This window comes from Dermacentor andersoni, chromosome 7, assembly GCF_023375885.2.
Source record: "Dermacentor andersoni chromosome 7, qqDerAnde1_hic_scaffold, whole genome shotgun sequence".
NCBI lineage: Eukaryota > Metazoa > Arthropoda > Arachnida > Ixodida > Ixodidae > Dermacentor > Dermacentor andersoni.
This window is the reverse complement of record NC_092820.1, coordinates 1,501,781-1,520,090: the sequence shown is the minus strand read 5'-3', so window position 1 is coordinate 1,520,090 and position 18,310 is coordinate 1,501,781. Positions and strand designations below refer to the sequence as shown.

The following is an 18,310-nucleotide window of genomic DNA, read 5'->3' as shown; positions in this document are numbered from 1 at the left end:
CTTTGTTAGTTCCACATAATTTCCATACGTCAATTTTTATTATGCCATATATAGTTTAGTAAATTGCTCATCTCCAAGCAAATTATGCAATAAAGCTGAATTTCTTCAATTTATGGAAAGTTATTTACCCTGTAAAAGAGCAAAGTATCTTTCAACTAGCACATTCAAATACATAAACTCAGCAAGTTTCATCAAAACAGATCAAGAATTAAAAAAAAAAAAGTTTTGAAGTGCAGGGTCCCCCCGTAGAGGAACCAAAGGGTTCCTGCTCCATTTGCCGACTAGATTTCTTCAGGGGAACACAGTAGAGCAACACAGTAACCAGCGCATGTAAAAATGAATAGTAAGTTAGTGCTGCGCAACAATAATGAGTTCGTTATTTTCTGAAAGACTTGCATAGTTTAAAGCCCGACTGTGCTATGAAAAAGAGAGAATCAGTTTGTACTTGTCTTAGTAGCCAAGTGGACGTGGTCATGACTGAATTTGTGTCGCAGCTGGCTGCGGGTCTTCCCTGGTGAACGCAACTGCTTGCAGCTACTATGCTGATCCTCACAGCAGCACAGGCGCTTGCGTGTCATCCGACGCCCAGTTGTGGTGTCGTCGCTCGCATGGCGTTGTTCTCGCTCACGTGGTGGGCCACCAATCTGCAAGACAAGTATTGTTATTAGTGCATCGTTTCATGTCCACCACAAGAGAAAGGCCGCCGTGTTTTGCGCTAATTCTGAAAAATTCCTTCTCTGGCTGGTTGGATGGCTATTGGACACTCTAGCATATGGTCCTCAGCCTATGTGTTTAGCTTGCCATCTAACATTTCCACTAATAAAGATGATCGTCATTATCATTATTACCTTTATCTTGAGACACTGCTTTATGCCTGCTAATCTCATCACCAATCAACTGCCATCCCTGTATTTATTTCCCCTTGGTACACATTACATTAAAACGCTCATAGAACACAGGTCATTTTGTCACAATCTCAACCAGAATATCAGCTGCTAGCATTTGCTCTCAAATCTACTGTTGTTTTTTCATCTCTTGACGTCAAGTCTACCATTTACTATTTCATTGCTTATTGTGCAGCTCCTTTCTTTTTCCTCGTTATCCTCCACGCTTCAGCACCACAAGTTAGTACTGGTAGGATGAAATAAATGTGTACTACTCTTTTTATTATTTCCCTTTGGGCAAACTCATATGATTGCACCATCTCTTTATCCATGCCAAATTAAACTACAGTAAAACTTGATCAGAGCTAAACCAACACAGTCATCTCATGTCTATAGAACATTCACTGAACCAGACACGTAGCATAATTGACGTCCAAAAGACAAGCCAATTCATATTCATTACTGACTTACAGGTGTTCTGGATACCACTTAGCTCATAGTAATGACAATCTTTGATTCATTCACATGTGTCCATCAACACAAAAGTCTATTTTTATTGGATAATAACATTTTATTCCCCAAGAGAGGGAGAGAGCCTATTGTAGCCTGCTAATTTAATACTCTCGTGAAAGCAATTGAAATGGCTAATTAAGTCGGTTAACGAGCTTGTGCCGTGTTCCCACATTATAGATACAGCGGAACCCCGATTATACGACTTTCTCGGGACCGCGAAAAAGCATCGTAAAATCTCAACATAAATTATGCCTATAAATATACTACTTATTTCGCGTGATGGATTTACAAGAAACTTCAATGTAAACTACTAACATACTCTGCAGGGCTTGGAAACCCAAATTACCAAAAAAGTAAATGCGATAAAAATTAATGCTGCAGTACAGGTAGCAATAATGCTTTATTTAAACGAACCTTTACGGCACTCCACTGCTCACTGCCATGTTTCCCGCCAGCCGGCGCGAACTTTAAAAAAAGTCGGTAAGTTTCTTTTGGACCTTGTTTGATCCGTGAACCAAGAGCTTTCGCTCGAGTTGGGCATCGTCCAAAGGAGATACTCTGCGGTGTCACGTGAACAGATGAAGTTCCGGATGCCCTCTATCTGCCGTAGCACCTTGGCGAACGTGGTAGGCACAGGCACGGCATCTGTGGCGTCGTCGTCGTCCTCATCCGATGTTGCAGAGGTGTTGGCACTAGGCAAAGTCTCCTCGATGGCATCATCCAGTGACATCTCACCGCAGATCGCAACATTGTCGTCGGCCTGCACGTACTCGGCGAAAGTCATGATGAGGTTTAAACCCTCGAAATTGTCGACGGCGAAGCCTGCATTGGCCTCAAGCGGCATCGAGGTTGTTGCGTCCCCAGCAGAGGAGGCAGTCTCTCGCTTAAAGCCACAGTGCTTGAACGAGTTAGCGGTTGTGCTTCGCGACACTGCACTCCATGAACTGGCAATAAAATGCATGGTGTCGAGCACAGTGATCTTTTTTTCCGACTCATTGCACTCCATAGCCGCTGGCCGACGCTACACTAACCGCTTCCAGTACCCTTGCTTGAGGCACTTAATGATGCCGGCATGCAGCGGCTGTAGGGCTTGTGCAGTTGCGCGGAAAAAAAGAAACTTTACGTTACTCAGGCTGGACATATCATGTGGGTGGCAAGATACGTTGACCACAAAAAGCAATATTTTCCTTGCCTTAGCACCCACTTTGTTATCCAGCTGTTGCAAAAAATTGCTGAAGAGCAAAGATGTCATCCACATCTTTTTGTTGAAGTTGTGGCAGCACGGCAGCGTCTTCAAGTTCTTAAAGCACTGTGGCTTTGCAAGCTTTCCAACAACGAGCACGGACAGCCTCTCGGAACCGTCCTCGTTAGCACAGAATAGTGCCGTCACACACTCTTTACTATGCTTGCCACCGTGACAGCTGTCACCCTTAAACGCAAGGGTTTGCTCGGGCTGCATATGGTAAAAAATAATGCTTTCATCGGCACTGAAAATGTCACAGGGCTCGTATGCAGCAATCATCTCCAGCAGCGACTCCATCCACTTGTTCACCATCGAAACGTCCACGGAAGTGCAGGAGTGGCTGAACAAAATGCTGTTTCGTCTTTTAAAGCGATCCAGCCATCCGTTCGATGCCTGAAAGTCGTCGATGCCCAGACGCAATGCCCCAAGGTCCGCCTTTTCTTTTAGAATGGCGCTGTCAACATTGATTGCAGAGCTCCGTGCTTGATGCAGCCACTTGACGAGAACTTTTTCTAACTTCTCATGCTGTCCTTCTTTTCTCACTTTTCGCTTACACGCGAACTCGTTGGCATTCTGCAATATTACCGCTTTCTTTGCCACGATCGTCTTAAGGGAAGATTCGGGTATGTTAAGGTCCCGCGAAATGCTGGCTTTCATGGCTCCAAGCCGCTTTTCCGCTTCCTCGATAATTTCAGCTTATCACCGAGCGATAGAACGGTCCGCTTTCTCGACATCGTGCGTCGCGTTGCTCCACACAACTCAACACCTCCGCTGAAAGCTGGTCGCTAGGATTGCGACGAAAAACACGTGTGATAAACCTAGGCCTCTCCACGCTACCTTGTTGGCGATCTGCTGCTGGGAAACTGGAAGAAGAGAAGTGCTCCCCCAACCCGACGAGAGGCACCGCCGCTGAGAAGAGATGGAAAACGTGATTCTGGAGAAGAAAAGGCGCTATTCCAGCACTGCGGGCATCACGGGTGGCTGCTGGTGGAGGGGAGAGAAACGAACAATGAGACAAGGCAGGGAAGAAAGCTGCGCCGGAGCAAACCAGTCAAGCGGTGTCAAGCGCTCCGCATGCAGAGACGGAGCGAGCAAAGTGACCTGCGGTACTTTTCTTTCATCCGCCGTTTCGTCCCGTGCTTCCCGGGGGTCATTGTATAACGTGGGTCAGGCGTAAAATTGTGTCGGGTAACCGGGGTTTTTAATGCACTGCTTCTATGGGGACTTCGCCGGGACTGCTAATCCATCGTAAAACCCGGGTCATCTCAAAACCAGGGGACGTATAACCAGGGTTCCACTGTTTGTCCTCAATGTAACGAAGATAGGTGTGGGGTTTTAGAGGGTAAAATTTCAATAGGTCTGTTTCAAGCTGTCCCATGAAAATGTTCGCATACGTGGGAGTGAATGGTGTTCCCATGCTAGCGCCGAAAGTTTGCACATAGTGAGCAGAATCGAATTCATTATATTTGAATTCGATTCTACTCACTACCTGCGAGCATACGTGGGACTGAATGGCGTTTCCATGCTAGTGCCGAAAGTTTGCAGGTATTGAGTAGAATCGAATTCAAAATATTCGAATTCGATTCTATTGACTACCTTTCACCCAAGTATAAAACTTACTGCTCACCACTCTCCTAGTCAGATCAACTTCCCGGCCCCGACGGTCCACATAGAAAACGGAAAACTGAGAATGACACTTTACCGAAAGCCTACAGAAACGCTAGCAGAAAGAAACTATCCAGAAGTTGCTCTCGATAGAGCTTATGATGCCGCGTCAAGATTGGAGAGACAGTCGGAATTAACGAAGAAACAGCCTACACCAGAATCTGACAGATCGCCGGCCTTCATAACAAAATATTCTAATGCGCCTCCAAACATATACAACATCCTAAGAAAATACCACGCAACATTCTCAAGTAATGAGCGTCTGCAAAAAGCATTCCCGGATGTACCTAGGGTTACCTATCGCTGCAACAGGAACTTTAAAGACATGTTAGTGCACGGACAAGTCAGCCAACAGCATTCCTCCATAATAAAAGCATGTTGCCACCCCAAGTGCAAAACCTGCAGGCATCTTCAAAGTGACATTAAAATTAAAAGCACCATAAATGGTTATGCACACGAAGTTAAATCTAGCTTCACTTGTACAAGTTTGGATGTGATTTATATGCTTGAATGTTCCTTCTGTAAGAAACAATATAGCGGTGAAACTGGACAATCAATGAACATCAGATTAAATTAAACGGACATCGCATGGGCACAACTAAAAAGCTTCCCAAAGCCGTCACCGAGCAATTCAACCAACCAGGTCATAACATTTGTGAACTTAAACTCTACATTTTAAAGCCAAATTTCCGTTCTGAACGAGAAAGAAAATACAGAGAATCATACTTTAACCATAAGTTTAAGACATTGCAACCAATAGGCACAAATGTTTCAAAGGGAGCTTTAGAATCTATTCGCTATGCTAGATGCTAGATTTGAACCTATAGGCAACAACACTTAGTTTGGTTTCTTAACGTTTCTTTTTGTTTTTGTTTCTTTTTCTATTTATTCTTCTGTTTCTTTTTTTCATTTTTACTTGTTTATTTATACCATTTCAGTATTTTCTCTTTTTTTTTTCCCGAGCACCAGTTTCTGCTGCTCCTTCTATTATCTCTTTCAGAGACACGATAGCCCACGACCACCAACGAAACAGGTAGTTGAGGGCGTTGACACACCGGCTGACACACAGGCGTTGAAACGTGATTGACGGACGGTTGTTTCCCTGGCCTTGTGCACAGCACTCCTTTATTCTCAATTCGATACCCTCACCGCTAACACACCTTCACTCGTTTCCACACCCACCCACCTTACGCCCTCTCCCCTTTAGACGAACCCCACCTATATTTACTGTGGCAAGGAATGCATATATCGCCTTGAGGAAGACAAGTCCACTTGTCAAAATGTTGGCTCCTGCCTTCACTTTGTTCTCGCTTTGCTCAACCACAATCCAGTGGTTGCCAGCAGAAGACTTAGGGAAGGGCCCAAGCAAATCTATGCCGATCTATTGAAATGGTTGTGTTAGCAGTGTAACAGGCTTCAAGAAACTGGCTGGGCACTGATGTGAAGCCTCTCGGCGCTGGCAGTGATGGCACATTCTCACATAACGCTTCACTTCCTGGGCAAGCTTAGGCCAGTAGTAACATTGGTGAATTCTGGCCAAGGTACGCACGAATCCTAAATGGCCTGAAGAGAGCTTATTGTGGCAGGTAAACAAAATGTTGGCACACAAAGCGGACGGAACGACAAGGGGATCTCCAGTCGCTGATGGGTAGTTCTTTTTGTATAACACATTGCTGCAGACAGGACGAGGATAGTTGAACACGCGAATGTTCGTGAAAGATGCGAACTATGGCCTTCAAGGTAGTCAACAAGTTGCCCAAGTTCTAAATCGTCCCGCTGTTGTTCAGCCAAGTTGGACATACTGACAGCTCATAGAAAACAACTCTCATCATCGGTATCACCTGACACCATTGCAAGTGGAGCGTGCGAAAGACAGTCAGCATCAATGTGCTTCTGGCCAGATTTCTAAATGATTGTTGCGTCAAATCCTTGCACGCAAAGGCTTAACCTGGTGATACGTCCAGAAGGGTCTTTAAGGTTTGCTAGCCAGCAAAGGGCATGATGGTCAGTAACCACTCTGAACGGATGGCCGTATAAATATGGCCAAAACTTAGCTACTGCCCAGAAGACAGCTAAGCATTCTTTTTTAGTAACGGAGTAGATAGTTTCTGCAGATGTCAAGGTGTGGCTAGCATAAGCAACAGCATGTTCAACACCATCTTGCCACTGCACGAGCACTTAACCAAGCCCGATGTTGGTAGCATCAGTATGCAGTTCAGTGTCGGCATCTTCATCAAAGTGTCCAAGTAAGGGCGGTGTCTGGAGGTGCCGCTACAACTCGGAGAAGGCAGTGCCTTTCTCTGCTTCGAACCCCAAACGGGATATCTTTTGTTAAATGAATGAGAGGTTCTGTGATCTTGGAACAATTCTCCACAAAGCGCTTGTAGTATGAGCAGAGGCCCAAGAACCAGTGCACGTCACGTTTGTTGGCTGGTGGTGGAAACGCGGCAACAGCCATACTGTTTTCTGGGTCTGTCCGAACCCCTTCAATACTAACATGGCCAAGGAACTTCAGTTCCTGATAACCGGAATGGCATTTTTCAGGTTTTAACAACAGGCCTGCAGATCGAATTGCAAGGAACATGGACTGAAGTCACTGCAAGTGTTGTCCAAATGTTCGAGAAAAAACAATGATGTCTTTTAGATAGACTAGACATGATTCCAACTTAAGACCTGATAGCATGGTGTCCATCATCCTTTGAAAGGTTGCAGAAGCTGAGCATAATGCAAAGGGCAGCACCTTAAATTCGTCCAGGCTGTCATGAGTTACGAAAGCAGTCTTTTCGCGATCACTTTCATCAACTTCTATCTGCCAGAATCCACTGCATAAATCCTTTGAGAAGTATCGGGCATGCCGAAGGCTGTCTAGAGAGCCATCTATGTGGGGAAGAAGGTGGATATCTTTTTTCGTCACCCTGTTCAGTTTGCGGCAATTCACGCAAAACCGAAGAGTGCCGTCCTTTTTCTTCACAAGTACAACGGGGGACAACCATGGGCTGGTTGAGGGTTGAATTACGTCATCGTCTAGAATTGGCTTCACTTGACAATGAATCGCCTCTTGCTCCTTTTATGACATGTGGTAGGCGTGCTGACGCAGAGACGTGCAGTCGGTTTCGTTATAATACTGTGCTTTGCAATGGCAGTCTATGTTACTTTTGACATGGATGTGAAACAATCACTAAACATGCATAAAATATTTCGTATTTGCTCTTTCTGTGTGGCTGAGAGCTCAGGATTTACATCGACTGTACTGATAGCCATGGTGTCACTCTTGACGGTTGAAGAAAGCTCAGCAAGCATAAAACCTATTGCACCTCCAATATCTTCAAAGTAAGCAATGGCTGTTTGCTCTGCCAGGTGTTGGTATACTCGACGCTGAAGTTCGTCACTAAAAGCTCAGTTATTCTGAGGTTCAGCTGCATAACACCACGGGTGACACAGACTTGCTGAGCCAAGAGCACTGACAAGTTTCCTTCAGCGATGCCGCTACTATTATGATCGCAGTCGTTATCAACAATTATGAACGTACAAATTTGTGCCAGGAATGTCACAATGTCATCAACACACAGTGCTGTCTTGCGCATGTTACTATATTGCAGTACCGGGGCGTAGTTGTCAAAAAACGTTATAATCAGCTCCCGAACATCCATAACAGCACAGTGCTTACGAAGAAAACGCATCCCATGGATGACTCTCCGCGGGCACTCACGCAACATGATAAACCAAGCAACGTACGTTGACTGACGGATTTGGAGCCTAGTGGTGCATCTCCCAATCAGCATCAAGAGATGACCACCTGCTGTCCGGAGGCTTGGTCCATGCTATGGCGTCGTGAGTTTTCTCAGCTCAGCAGCTAGCTCGGCACTTATAACAGAATTATCGGCGCCAGTGTCCACGAGGGCAGTGACTGGGTAGTTGTCAACTTGAATGGGGATGTCTGCAGCAACACTTTTGTAGTTAACGGCATGTGGCTGTGAAAGGGAATTGTTGGCAGTCGGCTGGCATATCGGGGGAGGAGGATGTTCTGTAGATCTGTCAACAGCAGCCCTACACCCCCAGAGGTCACTGCTCCTAGTTTCCCTGGCATAGGCTTGGGGACCTGATGGATCTGCTCCCAACACCATGAGCGAACGGCAAGTTTTGGCCAGGTGACATAGAACATCGAGGAGATGGAAACCGTGACTGGTGCCGCGGAATAGTCGGGACTGGTGGCTCGTCAAGTACTCATAAATAGCTCAGAGACACTCACCATTACAGAGTCGATGTGCGCCTGGGCAAAACCCAAGAAGGCCTATTGGGCGGTATGTGCACTCTCGGTATAGGTGACTTGCTTCACCACAATGGCAGCAGAGTGGCCAGTTGTCTGGAGTGCACCACACACTGGATTTAAGCACATTTAGACTTGAGCTAACAGAAGGCGGAGGGCTCGAAAAGTACTGAGGGCTTGAGTAGTACTGTGTCATCTGTTGCGTGGGTGGATGGGATGGATAGCCGACTGGCAGCACAGGAGGTCGTAACGCTGTGGCATATGTCAGGAGAGGGGCTGCAGCTGGCGGTTCAACCAGTGATTGTACCATCTGCCTGACCTCTTCGCGAACCACATCACTTAAAGCAGTCACATGGGATGGAGGAAACATTGCATAAACGTGTTGCAGCTCCTTGTGTACAATACTGTGCACGAGCTACATGAGGGTCGTCAAATCAGGAGTGGCCATGGACGACGAGTGAGACAAAGTTGCTTGGGCATCATACTGCGACGACCGCTGCCGTAGCATACGCTCAATTGTTGTTGCATTGTTGAGAAATTCAGCTATGGTACCTGCTGGGTTGTGCACTAGAACTGCGAATAAGTGCTCTTTCACACCCCACATCAATAAGCGTACTTTCTCTTCTCCTGTCATTCCAGGATCAGCGCGCTGGAACAGCCGTGACATCTCCTCAACAAACATGACGACAATCTCATTTGGTCCGAGTCCTGGAATTGAGAAGGAATCTCCTTGCTCCTTCCGGTCTGGACTTCTGTAGGTTTTGAGCAGCTGGTCACAAAGTTCTTGCCAGGTCGCCAAACTAGCTCCGTGGTTTTCAAACCAGATGCAAGCGGAGTCCTCAAGAGCGAAGTAAACGTTCCAGAGTTTCTGGTGGTCATCCCATTCATTGACACTGGCAACTCGTTTGTAGTGGTCCAGGCAGACCTCAACATCCTCGAATGCATCACCTTGAAATGACCTTGGGGTTCGCTGCGTGTTGAGAATACACAGAGCAGGCAGAGTCGTCGTCTCTCCAGTCTGGCTACTCGTTGAACTCGTCATGATTGTACACGTTACTGAGAGGGAGTGCAGTTCTGGTTGTAGTCCTAGTTATTGCCAGCTGCGGCAAAGGTCAGCGTCGAAGGTGTTGCGATTGAAGTTGGGAGCTTCCTGTTGGTCACAGTGCATGGAACAGTTTACCTGCAGCTGCACCAGTCACATATATATGACAAAAACTATTGAGTTTAATCAAATGGAAACAGACAGTTGCCGCACAACACCTTCACTGAGAGTATGTCCTCGTCATTGTCGACCTCAGCTTCTGCAGAAGCGGCAAACCCACTGCACAGCCTACTGTTATGCTCGTGGCAACACTTGAGATGCGAACTGAACTCACTAGACATACAAAAAACAAAGTTCCTTTTCTGACAACATCAGAATTGCTACATTGACACATTTTCCTTTTTCATCATATATCGACTTCTACTCGATAATAAGCCTCGCCCACTGATTCCGATTCCGAGCTATAATGGTGCAGCTATCAAGCTTTGCAGTGCATGGCGAGATGCCTGTTGTCTCCGCTGTTTACATTCTTGCAATGTTCATCACTTCTGTATACAAAGCTCTCCCATAGCGTTAAATGGAAGTTTCATGACTAGATGAAAAGTATTGAAGGATTCTGGTAGTACTGTCTTAAAGTACTGTAATAGTACTGTCTTAAAGACCTGTACTACATTCTACCTCAACGAGGCTTGCTAATATGCCTTGAGGCAGGCATCGACGGGTTTGGATACATCATTTTTCAGAATTCAATGAGCATTCCGGTTGCTAGCTTTCTGGAGCTAATTTCTTTTTGCCTTCGTTTTAACTTTGTAGAACAAGGTGCATGCTTGTTCTACACCGGACAACCACGCCTACATGGTTGTCCCGTGTCGCCTTCCTTCGTCCGTTGCGTTATTTGGTGCCTTCGCTGTAATCATGTATAACTAACTCGCCCATCCACACGTGCTAGGTGTTCTACCTGCAGAAAAGCAGTGTTTGTATTGAACCTTACTTGGCTCGTTTTAAATGAATTCTTAGGTCAGGTTGACACGCACCTTAGTGAGAAGTTTGAATGAATGAATGTGTATTGTTTAGTGGCGCAAGGGCCAGGTATGGCCAAAGAGCGCCATGACTGATAATGTTATGTTAAGCGCTGATTTGTGAGCTGCGATGGTGGGATGTAACATGGCTGTAAAGTGGCCTAAAATCAAACCTTATCATAGAAGCGTAAAATGATATATAGTATAAAATTATGATAGTGATACATATAGTCTATGGATATAGTACGCGTCGTAAGTGATCATGAAGCTAAAATGCAAGAATATCGAATAAGCACCTATGCCTCCGGGAGGCCTCTGAGCCCAAAGGCTGGGAGGCAGGTGCTTTCTTTTATGCAGTTACCGCAGCAGAAACCTCAATTAAGAGGCCGTGCTACGGATTTCCTGGTGATATGACATGAAAACTACGTACATCTTTTAGAAATTCGAACAACGATTGATATTTAAAGAGAGGTTCTATACCTATGAACATTTGAGGATGGAGTGGAATTCGCTGCCGATGTGGTAGTGGAAAATGCCTTTTCCTATTTGTGTCTAATTCCCTGCATTCCATCAGGATGTGAAGCACGGTTAGAGGCTCACCACATTTATCACACGTGGGTGGATCGCCGCCGGACAAGAGGTATGCGTGTGTACTGTATGTGTGTCCTATTCTGAGTCTGCAAAGTGTTACTTCTGCATGGCAGTTCTTTGATACCGGCGGCCAGTTGCCAAGATAAGGCTTGATAACATGTAATTTATTTGCTGTTTCTTTATCCCATAAGCGCTGCCAGAAATCTCTTAGCTTTTTTCTTATTGAGGGCTTGAGGTCCATTACAGGGATAGTCGTAGAAGTGTCTGCAGCGTTCGCGTGGACGGATGTGGCTAGCTGGTCAGCTAACACGTTTCTTTCTATCTCTCGGTGCCCCGGCACCCAGCATAAGACGATATGCTGCTTAGACTCATAGGTGTTTAGCAATGCTGAGTAAAGAGAAATAATTACAGGGTTTTGATATTTCTTGACAGTTTTCAAAGCATTTACGACGCTCAAAGAGTCTGTGTATATAACTGCCTTTGGGATATTAAATTCTTTAATGTGTTTAACAGCGGCCAATATCGCGTAGGCCTCTGCTGTGAAAATACTTGTGTTAGGGTGCAGAACACCAGCATCCGAAAAGGATGGACCGACCGCTGCGTAAGATACGCCAGAATTACACTTCGATGCGTCTGTAAAGAATTCAGGAGAGGAGTATTTGTGCTGTAACTCGAGGAAGTTCATTCGTATATGCGCGACAGGCTTTGTAACAGCTACGAAAGATGTATCACAGTCTATTGGTTGCCACTGCCACGGCGGGGGCCGTATAGCAGGGGACATAAGGTGGTATTCAAGCAGTGGAACTCTTTTTTCTTCAGCCATATCTCTAACACGCATGGAGAAAGGCTGTGCCACTGTGGGCCCGTTGCGGAAAAGTTGACAACTGGACAAATCGTTTATGGTGTAATACGCGGGATGCTGACTGTTTCCGTTCACTCTAAGAAAATACATAAAAGACGAATATGTTCTCTGCAGATGCAGTGACCACTCATCCAATTCAACGTACAGGCTTTCCACTGGGCTTGTTCTAAAGGCGCCTGTGGACAGGCGAATTCCTAAGTGGTGGACAGGGTCTAGCATCTTTAGAGCAGTTGGAGTAGCCGACTGGTAAACTATGGCTCCATAGTCTAGTCGTGTGCTTATGAGGCTTTTGTACAAGTTCATGAGACATTTTCTATCACTGCCCCAGGTTGTGCGTGAGAGAACCTTTAAGATATTCATTGTTTTCATGCACTTGTTTTTAAGATATTTTATGTGCTGTACAAAGGTTAGTTTCGCGTCTAAAATTATGCCTAAGAATTTATGTTCCCTGTTTACGGGCAGACGCTCACCATGCAACACAATTTCAGGATCAGGGTGCAGGCCTCTTTTTCTAGAGAAAATGACACAGGTGCTTTTTTGTGGGTTCAGTCTGAACCCGTTCTCATCAGCCCATTTGGAGACCTTGTTAAGAGCAAGTTGGACCTGTCGCTCACAGATTGCAAGAGAACTTGATTGAAATCCTATCTGCACATCGTCAACATATGTTGAATAAAAGATGTTATGTGGTATGTGTAGACGGAGAGAATTCATTTTTACTATAAAGAGCGTGCAGCTGAGCACCCCGCCCCTGTGGCACTCCAGTCTCCTGTACAAATTTCGGTGACAAAACATTGCCCACTCGAACACGGAATGTCCGATTTGACAGATAGCTTTCGATAACATTGAACATATTTCCATGTATACCTAAGTGTTAGAGGTCTCTCAATATCCCGAACCGCCACGTAGTATCATAAGCTTTCTCCATATCAAGGAATACAAATAAGAAAAACTGCTTATGGACAAAAGCTTCACGGATACGTGCCTCGATGCGTATAAGATGGTCACTGGTAGATCGACCCTCCCGAAAACCGCACTGGTATGGATCGAGCAAATTGATTGATTCGAGGAAGTGTAGTAGGCGACAGTTAATCATTTTTTCGAAAACTTTGCAGAGGCAACTTGTTAATGCTATGGGTCTGTAGCTTGATACAGAGGAAGGATCCTTTCCTTGCTTTAGAATTGGGATTACAATAGCCTCCTTCCAAACAGAGGGGATCTCGCCGGAAAACCATATAATGTTGTAAAGGTAAAGGAGGGTTTTTTTATGTTTCAGGGGGTAGTTGTTTCAACATCTCATATATTATGCGGTCTGAACCTGGGGCGGATGTATTACAACAGTTCAGTGCTGCCTACAGTTCTGCTATGGAGAATGGTTCGTTGTACGGCACACTTTTAGCACATTTTCTTTGTAACTTTTGCTGTTCTATTCGCGTTTTGTTCTTTAGGAAGGTTTCGGAGTAGTGCGAGGAGCTCGATACGTATTCAAAATGTGCACCAAGAGAGTTCGCTTGATCTTTCAGACTTTCTCCGTGGCTGTTTACTAAAGGTAAGGAATACGTTTGTTGCCCGTTAACTTTCTTCACTCTATTCCAGACTTTTCTCTCATCTGTGTAAGAGTTAATGCTTGAGATAAACTTTGCCCAACTCTCTCGTCTTGCTTGTCAGCGCGTTCTCCTCGCCTGTGATTTGATATGCTTAAAGTTTTCGAAGTTTTCTGCTGTTGGCGAATCGCGAAGCAGCGCCCATGCTTTGTTCTGGTTCCTCCGCGCTTGCTTGCATGCATCGTTCCACCAGGGAACACGCCGCTTAGAACCAGTGCCGCTCACTTGGGTAATACACTTAGAGGCGGCATCTAGTATAAAAGCTGTAAAATATGTGACAGCATCATCTATGGCTATACCGGGCATCTCAGTCCACGTCATATGAGTAAGAGCTCGGTACCGTTCCCAATCGGCTGATTCAACCTTCCACCGGGGGACCTGCGGGAGAAGCTGATCTTGTTCCGTCGTACTTAAGATTATTGGAAAGTGGTCACTTCCATACGGGTTATTAAGCACACTCCACTTAAAATAAGGTAAAAGTGTCGGCAATAAAATGCTAAGATCTATGGCAGAATATGACTTGCTAGCAAGGTTAAAATACGTAGGCTCCTTTGTATTCAAGAGACATGCTCCAGAAGAAAAAAGCAGCTGTTCAATCACGCGACCTCGCGCATCACAGCGTGAATCGCCCCACAAACTACTGTGTGCATTAAAATCACCAAGAATCAAATAGGGCTCCGGGAGCTCATCTATTAACGATTCTATGTCTCGTCTGTGAAGGTGATAATGTGGTGGTATATACAAGGAGCAGATGGTTATGAGTTTATTTGAAAGTACGGCTCGAACGGCCACTGCCTCAAGGGCCGTTTGGAGCTTTAAATGCTGACACGCTACACTTCTGTCAGCAATAATGGCTACACCGCCAGATGATGCGACAGCATCCTCGCGGTCTTTGCGAAATTTAACATAGTTTCGGAGAAAGTTTGTGTGTATAGATTTTAAGTGTGTTTCCTGTAAACACAGCACTTTTGGATTGTGTTTTTGTATAAGTTCCTGCACGTCATCGAGGTTTCTGAGAAGACCTCTGACGTTCCATTGAATTATTTGTGTATCCATATTGGGAGTTAATAGGTGCTGTGTGTACAGAAACAGAAGTAGTGAATATGGAAATTAGAGTGATTAAATTACAGAGCCCTTTCGAGGCCCTGTAACGCAGTTTTGCCCTTTCTGGAGCGTTCGAGCGAGCCTCGCCGCTCCTTAGGCGCTTGGTGCGCTTTGAGGACAGGTGTTGTGTCCATTGCCTCTTGTGAGGCGCCGGACACATGCTCTTGCGAGCGAGAAGTTTTCAGGGGGAGTCCCGCCTTGGAGGGCAAGACCCCTGCGCCCACCAGCCCGGAGGTCGATGGGGCACCCAGCGGGATTTGGCTGCGCCGGCCGTTGCCAGCGCTGGAAGGGACCTGGGAAGTTGAGGCAGCCTCGGCTACGCCCACCTTCGGTATCGATGGTCCCTTCTCCTCGGTTGACGGAGCAGCGCTAGCTGCAACCGCCGCGGGGGCAGGAGGCGTAACTGCCGACTCACTGCTTCTGAGTAGGACAGCCGCCTGAGGCCGTTGTGATGCTGCCCCCTGACGTGCCACATCGGCAAAGGTTTTCTTGGGCAGGTATGATACCCGCCTCCGTGCCTCCTTGAAAGTTATGTTTTCCTTGACTTCGATTGTAACGATTTCCTTCTCTTTTTTCCAGGAAGGGCACGACCGCGAGTACGAGGCGTGCTCGCCATCACAATTAACACAATGTGGAGTGTTCTGCCACGTTTCGGAGGAATGTTCTTTGTCACTGCACTTGGCACAAGTCAGACGGCCTCGACAGTTCTGTGAACTGTGGCCGAAACGTTGGCACTTAAAGCATCTGAGAGGATTGGGAACGTATGGTCGAACACGAAGTTTGATATAACCGGCCTCGATGGACTCGGGGAGGACACTTGAACCGAAAGTGAGTATCAGATGCTTCGTCTTGCTCTCTTTACCATCTCGCCTGATCTTAATTCGCTTAACACTTATGACATTCTGTTCACTGAAGCCCTCCAAGAGTTCAGCCTCAGTGAGCTCCATCAAGTCATCGTCGGAGACAACACCACGGGTGGTGTTCATCGTGCGGTGCGGGGTTATAATTACTTGGGTTTCCCCAAACGATACTAGTGTTGACAATTTTTCATATTGTTTTTGATCGCGGAGCTCCGAGAGGAGATCCCCGCTTGCCATCCTCGACGCCTTATAACCCGGACCAAAGACTTCAGTCAATGACTTCGAAACAAGGAAGGGTGAGATAGTTCTTACTGGTTTATCTGGTTTTGCAGAATGGATGACATGAAAACGCGGGAAGGATTCTTTTTGACGGCCAAAAAAATTGGAAGACTTCATCGGTGCGCCCTCTTTTCTGAGGGCGATCAGGTAGTGGAGGGAAAGAAGTAGCCATGTGTGGACGTGTAGTTTTCGGCAGCAACGCCAGCCACCCACCATGGAGTCCAACAAGGGGACGCTGTAGGGCCTGAAAAACAGGGCCTGCAAACACCAGCTGTACGTTGCAACTATAACCCAATATGACATAACCAAGGTTGGCTACTCACACAAGGTTAACCCTTGCTGCCAGGAAGGTCGGAAGTAATAAAGAAATGAGAAGGAGACAGGAAAGGTGGAAAGTAAGAAAAAGACGAAGGTTGTAGGGAGAGAGAGACAGGAAAAGGCAACTACCGATTTCCCCCGGGTGGGTCAGTCCGGGGGTGCCGTCTACGTGAAGCAGAGGCCAAAGAGGTGTGTTGCCTCCGCCGGGGGGCCTTAAAGGTCCGAACACCCGGCATCGGCTCAACCCCCAGGATCCCCCTTTCCCCGGACACGGCTAAGCCGCGCACGGCTACACGCGGGAGGGTCCAACCCTCGTGTGCTCGGGTCCGTGGTGTAGCGAGAAGTTTGTAGGATCTAATGTCTTTCAGATTTTTTAGGCTTGTGGAACACTTTCTTGTAATTTTTAACAAAAGCTCCGTTGGCACACAATTTGATGTTGATGGCACCTTGACAACATTTAGGCAGATTTTAGAATCATTGCAAGTGTCTCATGAACTTACATCAAATTAATCCATTAAGTTTCTAGATTTATGCACTGCATTTCATAATGACTGAATGGGCTGGGGTTACCAGCCAAGATCAAGCAAGCTGAGAGTAACTTATGGATCGGCTCATTCTAAATTCGTAAAAGGAAGCATTACTAACATGTGCTTTAAAACTGCACTTAAGGACCTTGCCCTCACCTCGTACAGCAGTATTTTCTTGGTAGAGTGTATAAGCGCGACTGGACGAGGACGAAGAAAGAAACAGATACACAGACACAGCACTTCACTTTCAACTATAGATTTTATTTTATTTTCGCACGCGTCGATAAATATATACCGTGCGAGCGGAAACAAACGTAACAGCTGTGTGTCTGAAGTGCTGTCTGTGTATCTGTTTTTCTTCATCCTCGTCCAGTCGCGCTTATACACTCTACCATTGATTCTAACCAACTAGCCCGCCAACGTGTTTTAACCAAGTATTTTCTCGGAGCAAACAGGCTTTCTGAAGGTGTCTGGCTACCCAGACAATATGTTAGTTTCAGTAGCTGAGGTGCAAGTTAAAAGAATCAGGAAGCAATCTCTCTGTCAGCAGAGAAGCAATGAAACAAAGAAAGAAAAGGTAGCAGTAATTTCGTGCATTTATCGCCTATCACACAATCTTAAGAAGGTCACGCAAAGGTTGAGTGTTAAGGTAGGATTTTCCACTCCCTTAAAGTTGTCCAGGCTATGCAAGTTGATGGAACCATGTCCAAGAAAGCCACCTGGCTGCACTGTGAACCACAAAAGTAAACTGCAGCATGATAGTTGGGCGAGTTGGTACGAATTCATAGTAAAATATTTAGCGCGCACAATTGACAAGGACACAGTGAAGGGGTGAAGGGAAGTGAAAGCGCTCGTGTGTTCCCCTTCACTGTGTCCTTGTCAATTGTGCGCACTAAATATTTTACTACAAAAGTAAAATTTGTTAAGTGTCAAACGGACGTGGTTTATAGGATTCCGCTCTCCTGTGTCAGTGTAGCAGCACTGATGTTGACAGAAAAGGAACTTGGGTTTTTGTATGTCTAGTGAGGGCAGTGCGCATGTCAAGTGACACGTCTGTAAGCGGATTCACAGTTCATTACAGTATACGTGAGGAGCAGCGATAAGCGGCTCCAGTGCGGCAAGGACATGCACGGTGTTCTTAGTGGTTGGAGTCTGTCGCGCAAATTGGTCGTTGCCTAAATGACTGCTTAAGGGAACGCTACAATAATGTCAAAAACAGGGACAACAGGCATCTCGCCGCGCATTGCAAAAGGTGTCGCTGCACTTGAAAGCTTGATGGCTGCGCCATTATAGCCCAGAATCATAATAAATGGGCGAGGCTTATCATCGAGGAGAAGTCGATATACGATGAAATAGGAAAATGGGTCAATATAGCAATCCTGATGTTGACAGAAAAGGAACTTGGGTTTTTGTATGTCTAGCTAGTGCAGTGCGCATGTCAAGTGTCCCGTGTGTAAACGGATATAAGTGATGACCGGACCTTTGAGTAGCCAAGTTGAAAGTTGCACTATGTTGCACTCGTCTTGACCTATCAT

The 18,310-nt window shown here is 46.0% G+C and overlaps 1 protein-coding gene across 5 annotated transcripts in view; it reads right to left on the bottom strand.

Moving 5' to 3' along the window:
• LOC126535674 (uncharacterized) overlaps nt 1-18,310 on the bottom strand; it is a 372,872-nt gene that overhangs the window by 244,691 nt on the left and 109,871 nt on the right. For all 5 annotated transcript variants that reach the window (XM_055073269.2, XM_050182479.3, XM_055073268.2 and 2 more), the window contains exon 7: nt 446-644. In XM_055073269.2, the coding sequence (XP_054929244.1) occupies nt 446-644 (199 nt within the window). The remainder of the gene's footprint in view (nt 1-445; nt 645-18,310) is intronic.